General features: G+C 41.1%; 1 protein-coding gene across 3 annotated transcripts in view; it reads left to right on the top strand.

Annotated features, from left to right (window-relative positions):
* FAM3C (FAM3 metabolism regulating signaling molecule C) overlaps window positions 1–21,161 on the top strand; it is a 54,933-nt gene that overhangs the window by 20,625 nt on the left and 13,147 nt on the right. For 2 of the 3 annotated variants that reach the window (XM_059711661.1, XM_059711662.1), the window contains exons 3-7: window positions 1,699–1,803; window positions 10,911–10,940; window positions 11,822–11,945; window positions 18,339–18,397; window positions 19,397–19,447. In XM_059711661.1, the coding sequence (XP_059567644.1) occupies window positions 1,699–1,803; window positions 10,911–10,940; window positions 11,822–11,945; window positions 18,339–18,397; window positions 19,397–19,447 (369 nt within the window). The remainder of the gene's footprint in view (window positions 1–1,698; window positions 1,804–10,910; window positions 10,941–11,821; window positions 11,946–18,338; window positions 18,398–19,396; window positions 19,448–21,161) is intronic. The other variant, XM_059711664.1, reaches the window with a different exon arrangement.

The raw sequence follows: 21,161 nt of genomic DNA, 5'->3' as shown, positions 1-21,161 counted from the left end.
TAGGCAACTTGTTGTCATTCTTGAAAACGGGAAGCACAGCTTTTGGAAGGGAGACGGTAAGAAATGGAGAGGTCGAGGTTGATTCGTGTAGTGGTTAGCTTTGTTTGTCATTGCCACCTCGTTTCTGTATTTGGAGTGTTTCTCAGTAGAAATGAGGAACTCTGAGAAACGGCTGCCTCTCGGAGGCATGCGCCTTTCCGAGCATGCCAGTTCATTTCCTTCCCTCCTTTTACGATGAAGCTCTCACACCTTTAGGTTTATGAAATTAGAAGGAGTATAGTGCTATTTTACTTTCTTTCCCAGTATGTTGAGTGTTAGTAGTTTTTCAGGAGAACATAGTCATTTGGAGTTAGGACAGAGTACTGTACAAAGCACTGGGCCCTGTCAGGACCCCTGGTTTCTGGTTCTTGTGCTGCCACTAAATGCTCTGTAATCTGGGGCAGTTGCCTCATCTCTGGACCTTTGTTTCCTTAAGGAGAATGAGAGAACTGATGATCCTGACTTCCTCTTTTATATCAGTACTAGAGGCTGGGTGCATGAAATTTGTGCACGGGTAGCAGTCCCTAGGCCTGGCCGGTGATCAGGGTCGATCAGGTTCCCTGCCTCCCTGCCTCCGCCTTCCTTTGCCCTGCCGCCATCACTGGTTGCCCACCATGTTCCATCATAGTGAGCGATTGAACTCCCGGTCGAACTCCCGAGGGGACACTTTGGATATTAGCCTTTTATATATATATATAAAGTTAAACTTTTGGTAAGAGGGGGTAATCGAGATTAGACAGACAAATACTTAGATTGTTCCTGAATAACCTAATGTGATGGCTCTGAAATCCTAAGGGTGAGAGGAAGATGTTTCCCATCACTTTTCATTTCCTTTCCTGTCTTGCACTTTTTCTTTCCTAGATTTACTTAGCTTCTGAGAAAAAGGACAAATGATGGTTCGTATTAAGCAGTTAATTAGTTAATAGCAGTGCTAACTATTTGTAAGGCACTCAGGAATGGTTAAAAATAGGAAGTTATAAAAGACTCAGAGTCTGTCTTCATAGAGCTCACCCTGGAACCACATTGTGAATCATATGTGATAGGTGCCAGCCAAAGTTACCCAGGAGTGGAGAAGGCCTGTCTTAAACTAAGTGTCAAGTCTGAGGAGAAGCACTTTCTGGCTCCCCATACCAGGAGCACTCGTGTCTCTAGGTTGGCTGGTGATAGGACATTTCACTTGAGAGCTCCTTGCTGGGTGGACAGCGTGCTCTGTGCATCAGTAGCTCCCGAAGATCCAGTGTTTTGGTGTCACCCCTGCACAGCACTGTTGCCCTGTATATTTGAAAAGGATTAGTAAGGGATCATCCAACAAACTTGGTGGCAGGCTTCCATTAGTCATGATACTTTTGTGTAGTCGGCCACCAATTGATGGCAGGGTTTTTTTTTGTGTGTGTTTTTTAAATGTAAAATTAGGCGGATAACTCAAGCATTTCTTTGTTTAGGTTGCTGGTCAGTCTGATAATTCTTTGATCAAGAAAATCCTTTATTTTGATGGGTGGTTGGTACAGTTTTTGTTGTAACTCAAGTAAAATTAAGCTCAGTAGGTAAAAAGTAAAAATATATTAGTCTTAAGACTTTATATGAACTTACACTTTTCATTGAATTGTTACATAATAAAAGTTCTGTGGGCTCATAAGCTGGTTTCTTCTCTTTATGTAGGTGCTGCAAAGCTGGTGGTAGCTGTGGCAGTATTTTTACTGACGTTTTATGTTATTTCTCAAGTATTTGAAATAAAAATGGATGCAAGTTTAGGAAATCTATTTGGTAAGTTCCATTTTTCCCCTATTTTAAATCTTGTTTTTGATGTGAACGTCTCGTTACCACTTATCAACATTGAGTCACGCTGTGTAGTCTGTCTAGAAAAGAAAATGTAATTATGCCAATAAGTGCGATTCATTCAAATGTTTTAAAAAACACAATAGAAAGTCTCAAAATCAATTCAGCGTAAAGCATAAATCTTCTATTCAACATTTTGAATATCTTTAGTGGAGTGTCTTTTATACATGCTTAGGGTCATTAATCATGGCATTCTAAATGTGCATTGTGGAAGCTATCACACTATTTGAGCTAGCTGATAGGAAATTTGGAATCAAACCTAGCCCTTAATTAAAAAGTGGTTAGGAGTCATGATTATGCATTTTAAATACCAGCCATGGAAATCCAGTTTGCTTTTCTACCCTTATTTTTCTCCTGCAACATTTTTCTTTTCACCAGTTTGTTTAATGCTCTATTGTAAACATACCATTGTAAGCTACCTTAACTCAGTTTTTAACATTTACATTAATAAAAGAAATTAACATTTGAAATGTTTGCATAAGCTTTGGCTGTTGCTTAAGGTATTAAAAACCACTCTTGAAAGGTGAGGCTGTGAAACCAATTAACAGTATTTTGGCCGGTAGGCAGGAAGTGGATGGAACAACTTTCAGATCTCGGGAATAGCGAATTGTTTTCCATACATTAATATTTGTAGGGAAAGCACAAGAACCAGTTCACATCCTCTTATATCTAGTTTCAAGATTCCCTTAAGGCAGTGCTTCTCAAGCTTTACTGTCAGATGAATCTCCAGGGAGTCTTGGTAAATGCAGATTAATTGTCTGGAATGGGGCCTAGGAGTCTGCATTTCTAACAAGCTCCCAGGTGATGCTGCGATTCCTACTCACGGACCGCATTCCGAGAATCAAAGCTTTAGACAGTTCAGACATGTACTCATCAATTTGTGTATAAACATTTTTAGGTGACTTTCTTACAATGACTACTTAAATATACTTCCTCGTATTGCACTGAATTCTGCCCTTTCTACTCTCAGGTAATAGCAGCTCAGCATTAATGATCTCTCAAATAGTTAAATTGTAGGTATACTCCATCAGGTCATCTTTTCACAAGTTTTCATCTTACCAAGTTATGGATGCTTCCCTTTCAGTCGTTTCTCTTAATGTACCGGTTCTGTTTCAGAACATCTGTTGTTCAGCGCCCATCTTAAAATGAAGTTTCCTGGGTCCAGCATCGAGTAGTTATTGCAAAGTACAGTGAGGCTTGACTTACTCCTTCTGTAGATAGTATTCTGTTCCTGCAGAGGCCCAGCTGGTGCCCTGGAGAGTGCAGCTGGTTTCAGAGGAAGGATGGCAGAAACACTGAGGGCTTTGAGGACTTGTCCAGGGTGCTGGGGGAACAATGTGGCTAGCTAATTCTACTAACAAAGGCCGGTGGTTAAGGAAGAAGATTATGGGATGGTAGTTGAAGCAAGTTGAACATTTTTTTCTTTTTCTAAGTAATGGAGAGACTTCCACTGGTCTGGAGGCCTTGGACAAAGAATCAGTGAATTACAAGTCAGTGGGAGGAGACTGAGCAGACAAGAAAAGCAGGATCCTTGAGAGAAGGGAGGCAGCAGGACCATTGGTACAAATATAACATCAGGGAAAAGGCCCACTGTTTTCAGAAAGAAGAGGCTGGGTGAAGCCACTGTTCGCCCTAGTTTGGATCTTCATCTCTAGTCTGGACTGTTTCTGTAAGCATCACAGGGATCTCGTTATGTCTGCTTTTCCTCTTTGGTATATGCCTATCTCCCCAAGATGCCTCTAATCTGCCCCTCCCCACCTGTGCCACACACTCACCATGCCAGTCTGCATATGATCTAGGGCAGGGGTGGGCAACCTTTTTGTGAGTGCATGCAAAACCAGCAAAATCTCTGACTCAAAATTCTTCTGCGTGCCAACCCTAATTTTTTGAGAACACGTTACACCTACTTGATATCTCTTAAGGTGTACATATGTGAAGAACCTTGAAGAAATAATAAAATTCATTCGAGCGACAAAAACACAGTATATGATGATGAAAAATACATTTATTTTTTAATGTATACAGGCACACTGATAGTCCGACAGAAAACTTTATGACTCCGTTTGATATTATCAGTGGGACTTTTGCTGCTGCATCACTGGTGACAGAGATTTTACATCAGGCTTATATTTCGTGACCTTCAGAGATATGCACGAGCTACTACTTTCATCCGTCAGGCTATTCCTATAATGAGACTTAACAAAATTCATCACTGAGAACAAAGATTCACAAGCGTATGTGGATGAAACCAAAACACTGGTCGGATCTAGGAAGGCAGGGAGAGTTAAGGCAGCGGCATAGAAATTGCTCTTCCCCTCTCTCGTCAATCTATGTCTATGGTCTTTAAGATAACCTGTTATGTAAAATTATTTATTTATCTAAGATGCACCTACACTGAATTTATCTGAAAAATAAAAAAGTCAATATTAAGAAAAAAATTGTAAATGGAAGATTATAAGAGAGGGTTTCGCATGCCAGCAAAAGTTACTGGCGTGCCGTGTTTGGCACGCGTGCCAGGGGTTGCCCACCCCTGATCTAGGGACACAAATCTTGTCCTTTTATACCTTAGCTTCTGCTCATGCTGACTCCTCACCCTGGACATCTTTCTCACCCCCCTTCATCTGTGCATCCTTTCCCTTTTCCAAAACTGCATAAGTGCCCCTTTTTGAGAGAAACTGTATTTCAACCTCCCTCTGTCCTATTAGAATGTATTGCTCGTGTTTCTGAACTGTTTGTTCTAATGCATAATAGTCATATCTCAGTTGGACACATATTTTCTTCTGCCTTACATTGTATTTCTTTTCTTTTATCCTTTTCCATGTATCTATCTTTGTTTACCGCAGATTAAATCTTGAGGGCAATACTACCTTGATGCTTCATCCAGCATCTAGTGCCAGGCCCTGTAAATAGCAAATGCTGATTGAATGGGGAATGAGTTTTGGTAGTTGAGGATTAGGGCTTTGACATGGAAAAAGTGTTTCCAGAATCGGATTCATTTAAAGCTGTATTAGTTGAAAAGCTGCTGGTCCATCAGCTATGAACAAATGCTGAGCTACCTTAATCATTGCTTCTCTTAATTTTCATCTTGATTTTTCCTAATGTTGGTAACTGCCAGGCTTTACCGTGTGTGTTTTAGCTGTTTCATTCAGGCGTGCTTAGGGCAGAGGGCTTATTTTGTTGTCATAACTTAAGTCGTATACTATATCCAAAAAACCTTATTGGATTCCAGACTATTGAATTGGTGAAAATTTAATTTGTATGCTTATATTTTACTTCTCATTTCAGAATAATTGAGCCAAGATGGAGCTATGGTTGCCTTTGCCGTTTGTTTAGCATCTAACTTAATTTAACAAAGGGTAATAAGTTTACCTGAACATTGGGACTGTTTCTGTAATTCAGTATTGTAGAGGGACCATGAGATTAACTATGTTGTTGGGGTTTTTTTGTTAATTTCAATTACAGTTGATATATAATATTACATCAGTTTCAGGTACACAACATAGTGATTAAACATTTATATAACTTATGAAGTCATCCCCCCGGTAAATCTACTAACTGTAATTCTCTTGGTGGTGAATATTACCATGTTTTTCCCATCTAAGGACTAACCAGGCCTGACCCTGCTTAGCTTCCGAGATCAGATGAGATCGGGCGCATTCAGGGTGGTATGGCCGTAGACTATTACCATGTTTTTCATCTTGTTGATATTATAACTTAGTTGATAGTTTCTATAAATTGAGATTCAGGTTGATTATACACTAAGTGGCCAGTTTATTATGACCACCTGACGTTTGTAGGCAAATTAGCTATAATTTCCTGCTGAAGTTGCTAGAGGGCCAGATCATTATAAACGTCTGAATAGCACAACATACCTAAGTATCGTTGCTGATCAAGTTCATCCTATCATGTTGATGGCGTATCCCAATGGAGATGGCTTCTTCCAACAAGACAATGGGCCATACCACGGTGCTCATATTGTGCAGGAGTGGTTTCAAGAACATGAGGGAGACTTTACCTTACTTAGGTGGTCCCCACAATCACCAGATCTCAATCCAATTGAGCATTTGTGGGATGAAGTTAAAAGAGCCATCAGGCAGCTGGTTCCACAACCATCAAATCTCACAGGACTGGACAGTGCTATTCATCAGGCATGGTGTCAGATTCCTCACATCACCTTTCAGCATCTCCTGGAGTCAGTGCCAAGAAGAATCGCCGCAGTATTGCAGGCAAAAGATGGCCCAACGAAGTACTGATGGGGTGGTCACAATAATCTGGCCACTCAGTGTATTTTATTGTAGAAAAATAAAATGAACTTACTTCTAGAAAGGAAGAATGAAAAATTTTGTATACAATTAGTAGTTGAAATTACTGAAAGGTTAAAGTCGGTGGTGCAGGGGCAGGCTAAATAGCCATCTCAGACGGCGATTAAAGAAAAACTGCATTTATTTAAGGAAAAGGAGATGGGAGATGGGGATATCCAAAGGGAAGAGCTACACAGCACTGAGCCAAAGGTTATTGGGTCAATGATGGCAGCAAAAATGTACTTAGGACAGTGACGCAAGGAAGGGCATAGAAGAAGCAGCAGGAGAGCCTGGACTGGGCTGCTTTGGCTCACTGAGAAGTCAGAGAAAAGGGGGCCTTGGAGACAGGTTCAGGGGGTTAGCCCGGGACGAGCTGCCTCACGGGCCATTGCTCCCCTGGTTGCAAGTCTCGTGGGGTCCCTTAGAGATTGGGGGATACGCTGGGCCCTTTGGCCTGATGTCTTTATCTCTTGCAGGTGGAAATCTCAGGGGAGGGTCTCAGTAGAGATCCGTCAGCTTCCAGGTGTGCTCTTCCAGGTGGAGGTCCCCACTGAGTGGTCGGTGCCAGGGCAGGGGGTCATTAGCCAGTGCAGCTGGTCCTGAGGCAGCCGTGGTGCCACTTGTCTGGTTTTGCTGCTTTTCTGGGCCTGGAGCTGAAACACAACTGAGGCCTTGATGTTCTCTTCAGGGAGGGAAAGGTCAGGAAGTCTAGGACACCTAAGCAATGATATAAAAGATCAGGGGTTCACACCGCGTGACCAGTGATAAGCTAGGGGAGGATGGGTTACCCTGGGGCGAGGTTCTTGTTTTCCCAGTTTTAGCAAAGTACTTTAATTGTGATTTAAAAACAAACAATTTTTTTTTTTATTGCTTAAAGTATTACAAAGGGTATTACATATGTATCCATTTTATTCCCCCGCCCTAGACAGTCCCCTAGCCTCCCCTATCACCCAGTGTCTTATGTCCATTGGTTATGCTTATATGCATGCATACAAGTCCTTTAGTTGATCTCTTACCCCCCTACCTCCTGCCCCCCAACCCTCCCCGGCCTTCCCGCTGCAGTTTGACAATCTGTTTGAGGCAGCTCTGCCTCTGTATCTATTATTAACAAACAATTTTTAACAAAACTTTTTATTTTGTAGATACACATGCACTTGTAAGAAATAATACACAGAGATTCTATATGCCCTTTACTTAGACTGAGTAATGGCTTATAAAACTATATACAGCGTCACCACCAGGATATCAACATGGATCCAATCTGCCAGTCATAGTTATGATTGTGATTTAACGTAGTGGTAGTTTTCAGCATGGACACTGGGCATCTAGTGAGAGTAGTGAACACAGTCCAAATTACTTTTGCATATTGCTGCAATAAGTTCTTCATGTTCCATTGAATTGATTTATTTTTTCCCCTTTCAGACTTAAGTGGTTGAAATCTTATATACATGAGTTACCTCACATTACTAAAGACTAAAGTGTAAAATAATTCTGATTTCTTTAGCCTGATTGGTTGAAAGACATTCATTGATGAAACCAGATCTCATTGAAGGTTGGCCTCTGGACTTCTTCACTAGGATCTTCTCCAAATATCTGAAAACTAACAAGTCCAACACAGAACTCATCATCCACCCTCCCTCCCATCTCTCACTAGATGATAAACATTTTAAGTGCAGAAATTATGTTTCCCTTTTCTCCCCCCATTGGCTCATGTGAGTGAATAAATGAATGGTTCTAAAGCCAGACGTCTGAGAGACAAACTTGATTCCTCTCTTTCCATCATTCCTCCGTCTGGTCATGCCAAGTCCGTCAGTGCTGCTTCCTTAGTTGTTCTGAACCTGCTGACTGTCAAGCCCACCTTCACTGCCATTGTTCGGGCTGCTCTCCTTTCCTACCTGGATTCTTTCAGCAGCAGCCTGGTGGACTCCTTGTCTCAAGTCTTGAACCCTCTGCAGTCTGTTTGCCACTCGACAATCAGAAGACTTGTCTGAAAACTCCATGTGATCATAAGCCCTCAGACAGTCTTGTTTTGGGGGATGGTGCAACATGAGTTTGGGTGCTAGAATGAGATAGGGCTTTGGAAATGATCTCTGCCAATTACTGATTATGACTTAGAACAAATCAAATCACTAAACCTCTCTGATCCACTTATTTCTCTTTAAAACAGGGATGATACTCAAATCAATAATACATGCAGGAGCGCTGGTAGAGTACCCAGCGGATGTGAATGAGCTACGTTGTGTTACCCCTTCTGATCCCGTTGTCTCCCTCTTACCTTGTTTCCACGTGAGGTATGCCAGAATTCCTGACTGGAGCACAGTTCCCTGTCAGCGCCTGAAAACCTGAATTTGATATACATGTTCATTCAGGACAAAGTAAAATGGAGAATTTCCAGTTCTCAGGCGCTTAATCATTGGTGGCTAACAACTCTCTGGGCTGTCTCATTTATAAAAGTGAGAACACTGGGCCAAATGATCTTTAGAATCCTTCCCCAACATTTATGACATAATTAGGGAAAACGACATAATTTTCCAAATTGGAAAAACAAGCCCCAATAATTCCAGTACCCTAATTTACTAACTGATCATTTTTTTTGTTTCCTTCAGGTCTTTGTTCTTTTTACCCGTGAGTTTTTTAGTCCTTACAGCTAAGCTTTGTTTTCTGCTTTCTTCCAAATGCATGCAACCTTTCCTATGTCACTGCAGTGCCTGTGGGACCCCAATGGTGCATAAGATTCTGAGTCCTGTAGGGCTATGAGCCTTCGTTTACTTGGTCATTTTTCTCTTTTTAAGCATTTACATATTATTTTTCAGCTTTAACTTCTGTTCTTTAGTTAGAGTGCTGGACTTACATACAGGAAATTGACAATTATCTAAAATAGTACAAAAATAAAAACGAAGTAACTATTTATAGTCCAACAGCTGGCAAACACTTATGATACTGCATACTTATTAGCCAAAAGAGGAAACGGCTGCCCACAGAACTATTGAGGATCTGAATTGTAATCTCCTGGGCTAGGATCAGATGTCAGTGCTTTAAAAAAAGCTCTAAGTGTAGATGGTCAGGTTGAGATCTGCTGAAATCAAGTTAAGATTTGATCAGAAGATTCTGACTGCTTTGAACTGATAAATTAGAAAACTCTTAGTAATGATCTTAATTTCTTTATTACACTCAATACATTTCTATTGTAGAGAAAAGCTCTCCACCACCACCATCACTCTTGTGTTTCCTCCACCCCCAAATCTCCTAGCCTGACCACTAGTGTAGGTTCTATATATATTCCAGGGCGTTATATGCAGATGTACATAACACCATATTGCAGCAACAACTTTTAAGTACCCTAATAGTCACCAAGTATGTATTGAAAGTCATTTAAAGGTTTAAAGGGAAGTTTGAAATACGTTTGATAACACTTACATGTGGAATCTGAAAAAAACAAACTCATAGCAACAGTGGAGTGGTGGTTACCAGGGGGTGGGGCGGTGGGGGAAGTGGGGAGGTTTTGCTTAAAGGGTGTGACTTCCAGTTATAAGATTAACAAGTTTGGGGCTCTGATGTACAGCATGGTGTTTATAGCTATTAATACTTTATCATGTACTTGAATGTTGCTAGAGAGTAGATCTTAAAGGTTCTTACCACATAGAAATGGCAACTATGAGGGGATGGAGGTGGCAGTGAATATGATGGTGGTAATCATTTTGCAGTTTTATAAATATATTAAATCAACCTGTTGTGTACCTTAAACTTGCACAATGTTAAATGTCAGTTACTGGTATATCTCAGTAAAGCTGAAAAAATAATTCAAAAAATATTAGTAAGTTTGTAGAATAACTTTCTGACTAGGATTTAAATTAAAAAAAATGTAGAGTAAATATAAAATGTTCTTAAAATACTACCCTCCATAATTTCTGTACATAATTGTTTATATACTGAATTATGTAGACTAAAGTTACTTTCTCACTGTTTTTATAAAGTGATATTCATGTTTTATTTAATACTAGTGGCCTGGTGCACGAAATTCGTGCATGGAGGTGGTGGGGGGGCACAGAAGGTGTCCCTCAGCCCGCCTGCACCCTCTCCAATATGAGACCCCTTGGGGGATGTCCGACTGCAGATGTCCCTGTGGGATCGGTCCTAAACCGGTAGTCGGACATCTCTTTCGCAATCCGGAACCACTGGCTCCTAACCGCTCACCTGCCTGCCTGCCTGATTGCTCCTAACCATTCTGCCTGCCTGCCTGCTCACCCCCAACTGCCCTACCCTGCTGGCCTGATCGCCTCCAACTTACCTCCCCGCCCCCCGCCGGCCTGCTCGCCCCCAACTGCCCCCCCTTGCCAGCCTGATTGCCCCTAAATGCCTCCCCTCCCCCGCATGCCTGCTCACACCCAACTGCCCTACCCTGCTGGCCTAATCGCCTCCAACTGCCCCCCCCCCCCAGCCTGCTTGCCCCCAACTGGCCCACCCCCACCCCCACCGGCCTGATCACCCTCAACTTCCCTCCCCTTCTGGCCTGATTGACCCTAACCTTGGCCCCACCACCATGGCTTTGTTCGGAAGGATGTTCGGAGGGTCTCCTGGTCTAATTCGCATATTACCCTTTTATTAGTATAGATATACTGAGCTGTATGCAAACATTTTTATTTTTATAGGCCTGTTAGCTCTAAATATGTTTTAAAAGTGGATACTTGCCAATAGCCTTATTCCTACTAACAAAGATAACTTTATTTTTCTTAGCAAGGTCAGCGTTGGACACAGCTGCACGTTGTAAGTATTTCATCACAATAATTTGCAGATGTTTTATTCTAGTTTTTTTCTTAGGCATAAGAGAACTTATATTTCAACAATGGAGATAGTTCAGTGTGAGCAAAAACTTTTAGAAATTGCTTTCTGAAGTTACAAGGATGATATTCGATTGGATAGCCCACTATTCTTGGTTTTTACTCATAATGAATATTGTTTTTCATTAATGTTTTTAGCTTCACTATCTTAAGTACAGGAAGTGTGTAAAAGAAGAACTAGTTCTTGAGCAGATTATTCAGCAATGCATTAGGCTTTTTAGTTTGTAACCAGTTGTTGTGCATGTATACACTGAAAATGCAAAGTAACAATTCAAACCTACCCCTCTAGCCTGAATTTAAACCATAAACTTAAAAATAATTAGATAACATATATTTACCCTCATCAAGATCATATTATTTGATTCATTTATGTCAATTTTTAGCTTGTTTTCTCAGTGCTTTTGTTTTATTTAGAGGCTCAGGCTCTTTGAAACCCCCAGAAAAAAAAAAAAAAATCCTAGCATGTGTTTTTTGTTTTGTTTTGTTTTAAAATATATTTTTATTGATTTTAAAGAGAAAGGGAGAGAGCTAGAGAGCTAGAAACATCAATGATGAGATAGACTCATTGATTGGCTGCCTCCTGCACCACCCCCCCCCCCAGCAGAGATCTAGCTCACAACCCAGGCATGTGCCCTTGGCCAGAATCGAACCTGGAACCCTTTAGTCTGCAGGCTGATTCCTAGCATGTGTTTTAAGATAAGTGTATCTTGGTGATGTAAATTCCCTTGTAGTTTGAGATTGGAAACAAACTGATTATAAAGTCCATTAACATTGTGTTGTTTTTTTCATCTGTTTTCTTTTCCAAAGCTACAAAGCCTCCCAGATACAAATGTGGGATCTCGAAAGCTTGCCCCGAGAAGCATTTTGCTTTTAAAATGGCCAGTGGAGCAGCCAATGTGGTGGGACCCAAAATCTGCCTGGAGGACAATGTGTGAGTGTCGCCCGTTTGGCAGTGCCGACGTGCTCTGAAGCCACAGCACTCGGAGCCTGAGGCCGTGGGGCTTTTGAAAATGTATTGGGCTTGCTTTTACTAAAGAAAAGTGATTTCCATTTTTATTACGCATTTTTTCCCCATGCCTTTAAGGAATCTTTAAAGTTCTTAAATTTCATATTAGAGAGTGACATATTTATCCAGTTTTGGGGAGAGATGACGTGTTTCTTGAGTGAATTCTCTAAATCTGTGCAATTCCATATTGGAGCCATAGACCCATGTAGCTATTTAATTTGGATTCTCAAATCATATAGAAAAGTTAATTCATTTAGATGAATTAAAATTAGAAGTTTGGTTCCTCAGTCGCACTGGCCACACCTCAAGTGCTCAGTAGCCACACATGGACTCAAGCAGCATGGAGGGTATTTGCGTGCTGCAACGTCCTATTTCAGCAATATTCAGCCTTTTTCATCTCATGGCACACACAAACTGCTAAAATTCTGCAGCATACCAAAAAATATGTTTTGCTGATCTGACCAGAAAAAATCAAAAATGATTTTGATTCGTTCACACCAGTCAGCTATTGTTGTGTTGGCTGTTGTCATTTTTTACGTGACAACCTAAGGGAAAAGAGGTCAGTGCCCCGACCAAGTAGTCAGGTATTGCGTGTTTTAAAATTCTTGCAGCACACCTGTTGGAAATCGCTGTCCTATTTGATAGCCGTGCCTTGCTCATGCACACTGTCTTACAAACCAACACCTTTCATTTTAAGAGTCTGAACGCTGCCTGTTGAAGTGTGAGATAATCCATTACAACCTCAAGCCCATGCGGCACGGAGCTGCTTGCCCCGAGCTGACTGGTTCCCTGTGTCAACATGCTCGACAAAGGATGGTGTTCGGATTTTTCAGTCTCCTACCTCGTTGCCAACTGCCATTGGTTCAGGTTTCTGCCTCTGAAGTCACAAAGCTGTTTTAGTTGGCTGCTTTTGATCTGCTCTGGCCTAGAAAATTAGATATATGAACTTATTTGAATTCATATATTTAACAAATGTGCCATTGATTATGATAATAGTGAGGTAATTTTATAGATAGAGGGGAGGAAACTAGGCTGTTTCTCCCAGCATTTCATGTGTCTTTTCTTTTTAATAGAGAAGCTTTTAAATATTTATCTTAGTCCCTTTTTCAATTAGCTACGGGCAGGTCCTATAGCAGCCGTGGGCAACTATGGCCCGCGGGCCGGATTCGGCCCGTTTGAAATAAATAAAACTAAAAACAAAAAAGACCGTACCCTTTTATGTAATGATGTTTACTTTGAATTTATATTAGTTCACACAAACACTCCATCCATGCTTTTGTTCCGGCCCTCCGGTCCAGTTTAAGAACCCATTGTGGCCCTCGAGTCAAAAAGTTTGCCCACCCCTGGCCTATAGCCTCTCACAATGACACTTTCCTTGTAAAATTAAAGGCTTGAGCTCTAGGTGATCTTTAAGGTCCTGACTCACGTGCTTTCTTTTCCCTCGTGCTCATGATAACCCATTGCTAATTTGTTGTCTTCTGATTTCTCATTATAATAGTCCTGTTTTACTGAATTATGTAAAAAAAAACCAAACACTTGGATTTCAGTTTGTAGAGCTTATCTATAATAACAAAAGGGTAATATGCTAATTAGACCGGACGTCATTCCAGACGTCCTTCGTGACGAAGCCGGGGCTGGAGGGAAGCCAGCCCGGGTCCTGGGTGCCTACGGGCGGCCGAAGCGGGGAAGCCGGTGCCGGCAGCCGGGGGAAGGCCTACTCTTGCATGAATTTTCATGCATCGGGCCTCTAGTATTAAATAATACCATGCCTATTAACTTAGAATGTTTCCATTCCTATCTTACTTTTTTCCTATCTTACTTTGTTTGGCTAGAAAGGCCCCAAGTTTGATTCTAAACAATAGGAAGAGAGTTCATGCCTCGCTCATTGTAGATTGGCTTTGGAGATCTCCTCTACCCACTTGAAGTAGGTATGTAAGTTTTAATGCAGAGAAGAGATCAAACTCTACTAGCACATTTTCTCTGTACAGAATAACAGGTCAGAAGGGAAAGAGCATGTGGGCAGTAGAGCTCGGTTCTAGCAGGGGGGGAATATCAGGTAGAATTTGCTTCCATTTCTCTAACTGTAAAATTGAGGCAGGCCACCTACTCATCTTCATTCCAGGAATCATCCAGCCATTCCCATGAGAGATTAAATAATTGATGGGATTTTACAGCGAGGCCTGTGCCATGGAATCGGATCCCTGGTAAAGGGCTGGCCAGACATGCCTGGTGGAGACATGCAGGGACTGGTGCTCCTTCTAGTACCTTATGTTTCTAGACTGGTAGTTTTTCCAATAAAAAATGAAGGAAAGAGTCTGCGTTTTCTTAGCATGATTCATTCACTTCTTCATGAAGTGGTTATTGAGCTTCATTCCTGCTGAACTGGAGCTTGCAGCTGGCGGGTATTCAAGCGGGAAAGGCAAGCACATCTCCAGCTGTGGGGAGTTGCAGGGCGTGCCGGTGGGGGACAGGTGACTGAGATGACAGGTGACTGAGATGAGGTTGGGGTGTCCAACTTCCGATCCGGTGAGTCAGAGGTGTTTAGTCTGAGAACTGAAGGGTAAGAAGGAAGACAGCCAGGTGAAAAGTAGGGGAAGAACATTCTAGACAGAAGGAAGGACATGCACAAAGGCCCTAGCATGGGGAAGAGCTGGAGAGACGGGCATAAGAGCCAGGCCAGAGGTGAAGGGATTTAGAAGTCCAGGGCAGGGCAACTGCCTGGGTTGCTGACTCCATCCCTGTTCAGGGTGCATATGGGAGGCAGCTAATCCATTTTTCACTCTCATATCGATGTTGCTCTCTTTCTCTCTCTCTCCCTTCTTCTCTCTCTCAAAAAAATTTTAAAGTATATGATTGTCTAACCACTAAGCTGTACACCTTAAACGAGCAATTTTCAACCCATGTGCTGCATAAATTTTTAAAACATGTAATACTGATTGTCAAATTAAAAAGTGACAACAGCCAATACAACAGCCGTCTGGTGTGAATGCCCTGTCTTGAACCATAAATATATAGTTCATGTAATGGAGTTGCATCTTATTGGTGAGGTTGCATAGTAAGATTGCATCTGATTGGTTAGTTCTTGGTATCAGAAATCCTTATATACAACTGTGGGCACCTGATTTTTTAGTCACTTTGGAGCAAAAAGGGTAGGTAATTACTGTTACTATTATTTCTGTAAATCCATTAAAATTATACTTACTTCTTTTTTGTCACATTGGCACAGAATATATTTTTTGGTGTGCCGCAGCATTTTAGTAATTAGTTTATGTGTGGAGATGGAAAAGGTTGAAAATTGCTCCCTTAAACCAATACAAAATTAAAAAAAAAAAACATAAAAGGTGGGGAAAAAATAGAGCCAGGCCAGCAGGAACTTGTCGGCCATGCAGGTAAGGATTGAGATATTTTTCTAAGTGCTTTGAGAAGTTGTTGATGGTTTGCAAACTCTGACATGTCACGAGTTCATTTTTGTTGAAAACAGTGCTGTGGCTGCTGCATACAGTGGTGAGAGGAGGGAGGAGGGACGGCCAGGCCAAGGGCTGCCCCAGCTCTTCCACACAGGCTTTGCATGTACACGCACTAAAATAGGTCAGTAGACGCTAAAAATACGGAAGTGGGCATTTTAATACTTTCCTACATGTGCTCTGAGTGCCTGCAAATCACGTTGGAGCCTGTTCGTCCAGATGAGTGCTGCTCAGTGTGGGTGACTGCTCCCCAGGGGACATTTGTCAGGGTCTGGCAGCTTTGGGGTTGGCACAGCCGTGGAGGTGCTACTTGGAGGAAGGGGCCAGGGGCGCTCGCTCTTAAACATCCTACATTGCACAGGACTAGCCCCTCTACATGAAACATCAGGTCCATGATATCATAGACGGAGTTTGAGAAATCCTAACGCAGACTCAGAACAGGAGTTGCCAATTAGGTTCCTGTGTCATGGCTTTAAGGATAAGTAGATGCAGTTGAGATATATATTATGGAGATTAAGATGGATTTCATTAGTTAGAAACACAAAATCCTGGGTTTAAACATAAGGTGTCTCACAACAAAATTGTAGCTTTTTTTACTTTTGCCTTTAGAGAACCCATGGAATTTACTTACATTCAAGATATAGCTTTTATTGCAGACATATACTCATTTGATTTTAGTTTATGTGAAGTTTATATTAGGAATAATAATTCACTTATTTTTATATAATCTTCATATTTGGTATAGGAATATATAGTAGACTGTTTTGAGGGATTGCTATTTTTTCCATCAAGGGGTCAGATAGTATTTTTGTTTTTGAGGGCCAAGAAGTAAAGAATAATTATTTGAAATACAACCATTTAAAAATGTAAAAATCGTTTTAAATTCATGGGTAGTAAAATAAAACAAAACAAAAAATCCAGCAGGTGGCTAGATTTGTACCATGAGCTGTAGTTTGTTAAACCCAGATCTAAACTAATCATTTTAAGTAGTAGCTGCTAGAATATAAAGTAGGTATTTGAATCAAAGCAATATTAGATGATGTAGACTCTATATGGTCATATGATCATTTACTTTTGCTTAGAAATATGGAATGGTAGGGGAGTGGAGAATCTTCATATTCATGGAGGATAAAAGAAAATTTCAACTTGGGTTAATAAGAGTGAGGACTAACATTCATTTAAAATCTGCAGTTGTAGGTTTCCTGAGTGAATTAGTTTTCAAAAATTGGTGAGCTGCTGCCCTCTTGTGGGAAGCTCTTGTCATAGCGCTTCCCTGTTGCCTTTACTTCTTAGCTCTGACAGACACAGCACGTACTCCGAGATGATCTCTACTTGGAGAAGACGCTGTGACAGTTACTAATGTAACAAGTTAGCCACAGTTGTTGCCTGTTAATATTCATAATAGAGTTCACTTGTACATTTCTGAAAGGAACAGAGCAAATGCATTTTGAAACTTCCCTTCTCAAATAATTTCCAGAGTGAGTGCACCATTTTACATTCCCACCAGCACATATGAGAGACACAATTTCTTTGTATTTTGCCAGCATTTGGTGTGTCACTTTTGAATTTTATTTTAGCTGTCCTAATAGGTATGTCGTGTGACATCTCAATTAATTTTCTATTCCTTATGGCTAATAATATTGAACATCTTTTGTGGGGGTTTTTTTGTGTGTGTTTTTCCATCTGAATATCCTCTTCAGTTAAATATCTATTCATGCCTGTTTTCCATTTTGTTTGGATTGTGTGTGTGTGAGTGTGTATGTGTGTGTGTGTGTGTGTGTGTGTGTGTGTGTGGGTTTTTTTGCTGCTGAGTTTTGAGGGATAGAACTGCACTCATTCATCATTTGCAACCATAGGTTAACCACAGATAAAACGTCTATGAAAATCAGTTAGCACATTCACTGAGAATCAGTTGGCTATATGGAATTTACTAAGGTTATTAGAGATTTTATTATTTGTGAAATTATGCACCACACATACTTTATATCAGTAAAATTTACAAGTTTATATACCTATTATGTATGTATAGAAGTATAAATAGCTACACACATGTGAGTGAGTGTGTGTGTGTGTTCATCTTGTATACTCCTTTTCACCCCCAACCTCAAACTAGTTGTTAAACGGTGAACAGCACACCACTGGGAGTATTACTCTTACCTTTAATTTTAAACCTAAAATTACCCACGATTTAGTTTAATAATCTAACTGAACAAACCGAACTAACAACAAGCAGACGTTTCACTAGTGCCTTCCATGTCACGACATCATTGTTCGTATGTGAGATGCCCATGGGTGGAGTTCCCTCGGGTGTGACCATAAATGACTGGTTAGATGCAGTCTTTATATGCACACAGTTTTACTTCTGGGCATAGAGAAACTTTTCCCTGTAATCACTAGGAGCATGCTCACAGTTAGGTGACACACTCATGGAAAAGTGCTCCCCACTCTTCTTGCTCTCAGATTGTGAAAGATTTGGGGAGCATCTCACTTCTCTGTTCACATCACATTTGATGTTGCAGAAAGTGCAAAAGAATGGTGTGGAATACGTGCATGATGTCCACATGTTGTCAGGATTTTCTAACAGGGTATTTCATAATCTGACGCAGGGAGCAAGAAATAGTCTAGTCTTTTGCCCTAATACTTGCTTATGTATATTTTTATTTGTGAAATCTTATTTAAGGACAATGCTATAAAGGTGTTGGGCTGTTTCCCCTGACTTAATCTCCTCTGCATGACTAAACACTTGTACATGTATAATATCCCTGATCTTTTTTTGTTTTTGCATAATTTTATTTTTTGATATGTGTTTGTACAGTGTATAATTCCAAATTTGTCTTGACTTTTTTCCCTTCAGTTTAATGAGTGGTGTTAAGAATAACGTTGGAAGAGGGATCAATGTTGCCCTGGTAAATGGTAAGAATCACTACTTTAGCTTTTGGATGTATTCAGTGGGTGTTCACATGCTCCACAGAAAATATGCTCTAATATCAAGGGATCGGGTCAGAAAGTGCCACTCTTGACACTAAAGCCCCGCCCCCTTCCTACTGCCCCTGAACAAATGCAGCAGTCGGAGGGCACTTCGTGTCTGAGGGTGTGGGACACGCTGTCTTGGAAGCAGCCAGCTTCTGTGGCAACTTCCCGTGGGAGTGACAGGGCACACCCAACCTAGCGTTAAACCGGCGAATTCTCGCTGCAGATGTTGGAATCCTAACAGATGAAGGTAGATTGACATGAATGAGAGGGGGTAAAAGACAAAGGCTGATGGTTATTGGATGGGGTTGGGCGCAATGAAGAGTAAGAAATAATTTTAATTTTCTAATATTTGTCCACACTCTTCTGGCAAATTCACTAGAGTAAATAAGTTTATTGAATCTTGAACATATTGAGTGTTCTTACAAAGTCAAATCTGAAAACATAAATCCATGAAGTGAGGCCGACTGCGTGCTGGTCTTCTGTGTCTGGCATCATAGAAGCCCTGCGAGACTGTGCAGGCGGATTAAAACCAGCCACCCTGCCCGCGCCATTGTGCAGGAAAATATTTTTACTTCCTTCACAACAACAGCTACATTTTTGTGTTCCTACCTTCTTCAGTTTCTTAGGTAAAAGGTTCCATACCTATTTGTCTATTTAATTGTTAATAAAAAATAGATTTTAAAAGGGAAATAAATGTACATTTTATAAAAAGATGTTTAACTCGGAATTGGAATCGTCTGCAGTCTGTTGTGAATTTCTGTGTGCTGCTACTTACAAGACTATTGAGAAAGTCCTATCCAAAGTTCCCCTTCAGAAACATAGTTCAGGTTTTAAGTCTTTCTCAGAATAATTTATATCAGTCATTGACTAAGGATGCTTGTTTTATACAGTAGAGTATATTTCAGTTGCATAATTTAATATGAATTCAATCTCTTTTAGGAAAGACAGGAGAAGTATTAGACACTAAATATTTTGACATGTGGGGAGGAGGTAAGTTTGAATAACAAGTAACCGTTCTGTTGCTAGCACTGCCTTCTTTTTTCTTTTCCTTAATCCTCACCCAAGGATTTTTCCATTTACATTGATTTTTAGAGAGAGTAGAAGGGAGTGAGGGAGGAGGAGAGAGAAACATCGATGTGAGAGAGACACATTGATCAATTACCTCCCATATACGCCCCAACTGGGGCAGGGGATCAAACCCTCAACCTAGGTCTGTGCCCTTGACTGGGAATCAAGCCCGAGACCCTTCGGTGCTCGGGCCGACCCTCTAGCCCAGGGGTGGGCAAACTTTTTGACTGGAGGGCCACAATGGGTTCTTAAACTGGACCGGAGGGCCGGAACAAAAGCATGGATGGAGTGTTTGTGTGAACTAATATAAATTCAAAGTAAACATCGTTACATAAAAGGGTACAGTCTTTTTTTTTTTTTTTAGTTTTATTCATTTCAAACGGGCCGGATCTGGCCCGTGGGCCGTAGTTTGCCCACGGCTGCTCTAGCCACTGAGCAACGCTGGCCAGGGCTAGCACTGCCTTCTTAGTCCCCTCTGTATAATGTAGCCCATTAATGAGAGCGTAATGGCACCATTTAAAAAAATCCTCACCCGAAGATGTGTTCCCACTGGTTTCTAGAGGAAGGGAGGGAGGGAGAGGGAAACTGATGTGAGAGAGGAACATTGATTGGTTGCCTCCCATACATGACTCAACTGGGGATCAAGCCGCAACCTTGGTATGTGCCCTGACCAGGAATCCAACCCACAACCCTTTGGTGCACAGGATGGTGCTCCAACCAACTGAGCCACCCGGCCAGGGCCATAATGGCACCATTTTTGTGTTCATTTTGTTTCGCTTTGTTTTCACTAAATATCCAGTTATCAGTCATATTGTAAATTGTTTTGTGGTTTTCTTTTTTAATATAAAAAATTGTGGTGTATAGTTTAAAAAATGACATAAAAATAGAGATTTAAAGCGTCTATGAGTTCCATTTTCTGCAGGACAGCTCATTCAAAGCTTTGGGCTCCTTTAGGTTTCTGGCTGAAATTGTAAACAAGAGTAAGTAATTTGAAGATGGCCATAGCAAAGCATTTTGAACTGACTGAATTGATTTTCTTTACGTACGATTTTTTGTCTCAAAAAATGGGTATCTGAGAGAAGGAATAGAATTTTCTTTCCAGTTCACGGGCCAGACACCGTTTGTGTTAGGAAGTCCCTGAAGAGCAGGTGGCAGCCGCTCACCAGCACGCAGAGACAAGGAGCTGGCACCGTGATGCAGGATGCTCCCCTCCCCCCAAAGAAGAGGTTTCTTCCTCAACTTTAAAGAAAGACCCCACTGACTTACCTTTTGCGGCTTCTCTAAGCTGTTGGTGTGGGAAATTTACCAGCTCGAGGCCGCTCTTCTGCACCTCCCCATCCATCCGCTAACATATGGCCAGGAAGCCAGCAGAGTTTTCAGGCAGTTCAGCTTTCCTAATATTTCTTTAGCTTCAACAAGAGGCCACATATTATTTGTTTTTAAATGAGATTAGGAGAACTTTTCATAGCTGTGAAAACTGTGTCAACCTAAAATGCTACCATCGATGTTAGATTCTAAAGCATCCTTGTTCTTACCATGAATTATTACATAGGAACACGCTAGCAAAATGTGACCAGAAGCTCCGGTCTGTCATCACAGGTAGATTCATCACTGCTGAAAATACGCCTCTAGTTCA

This window comes from Myotis daubentonii, chromosome 10, assembly GCF_963259705.1.
Source record: "Myotis daubentonii chromosome 10, mMyoDau2.1, whole genome shotgun sequence".
Lineage (NCBI taxonomy): Eukaryota > Metazoa > Chordata > Mammalia > Chiroptera > Vespertilionidae > Myotis > Myotis daubentonii.
The sequence above is the reverse complement of the archived record's forward strand: the minus strand, read 5'-3'. Positions and strand labels throughout refer to the sequence as shown.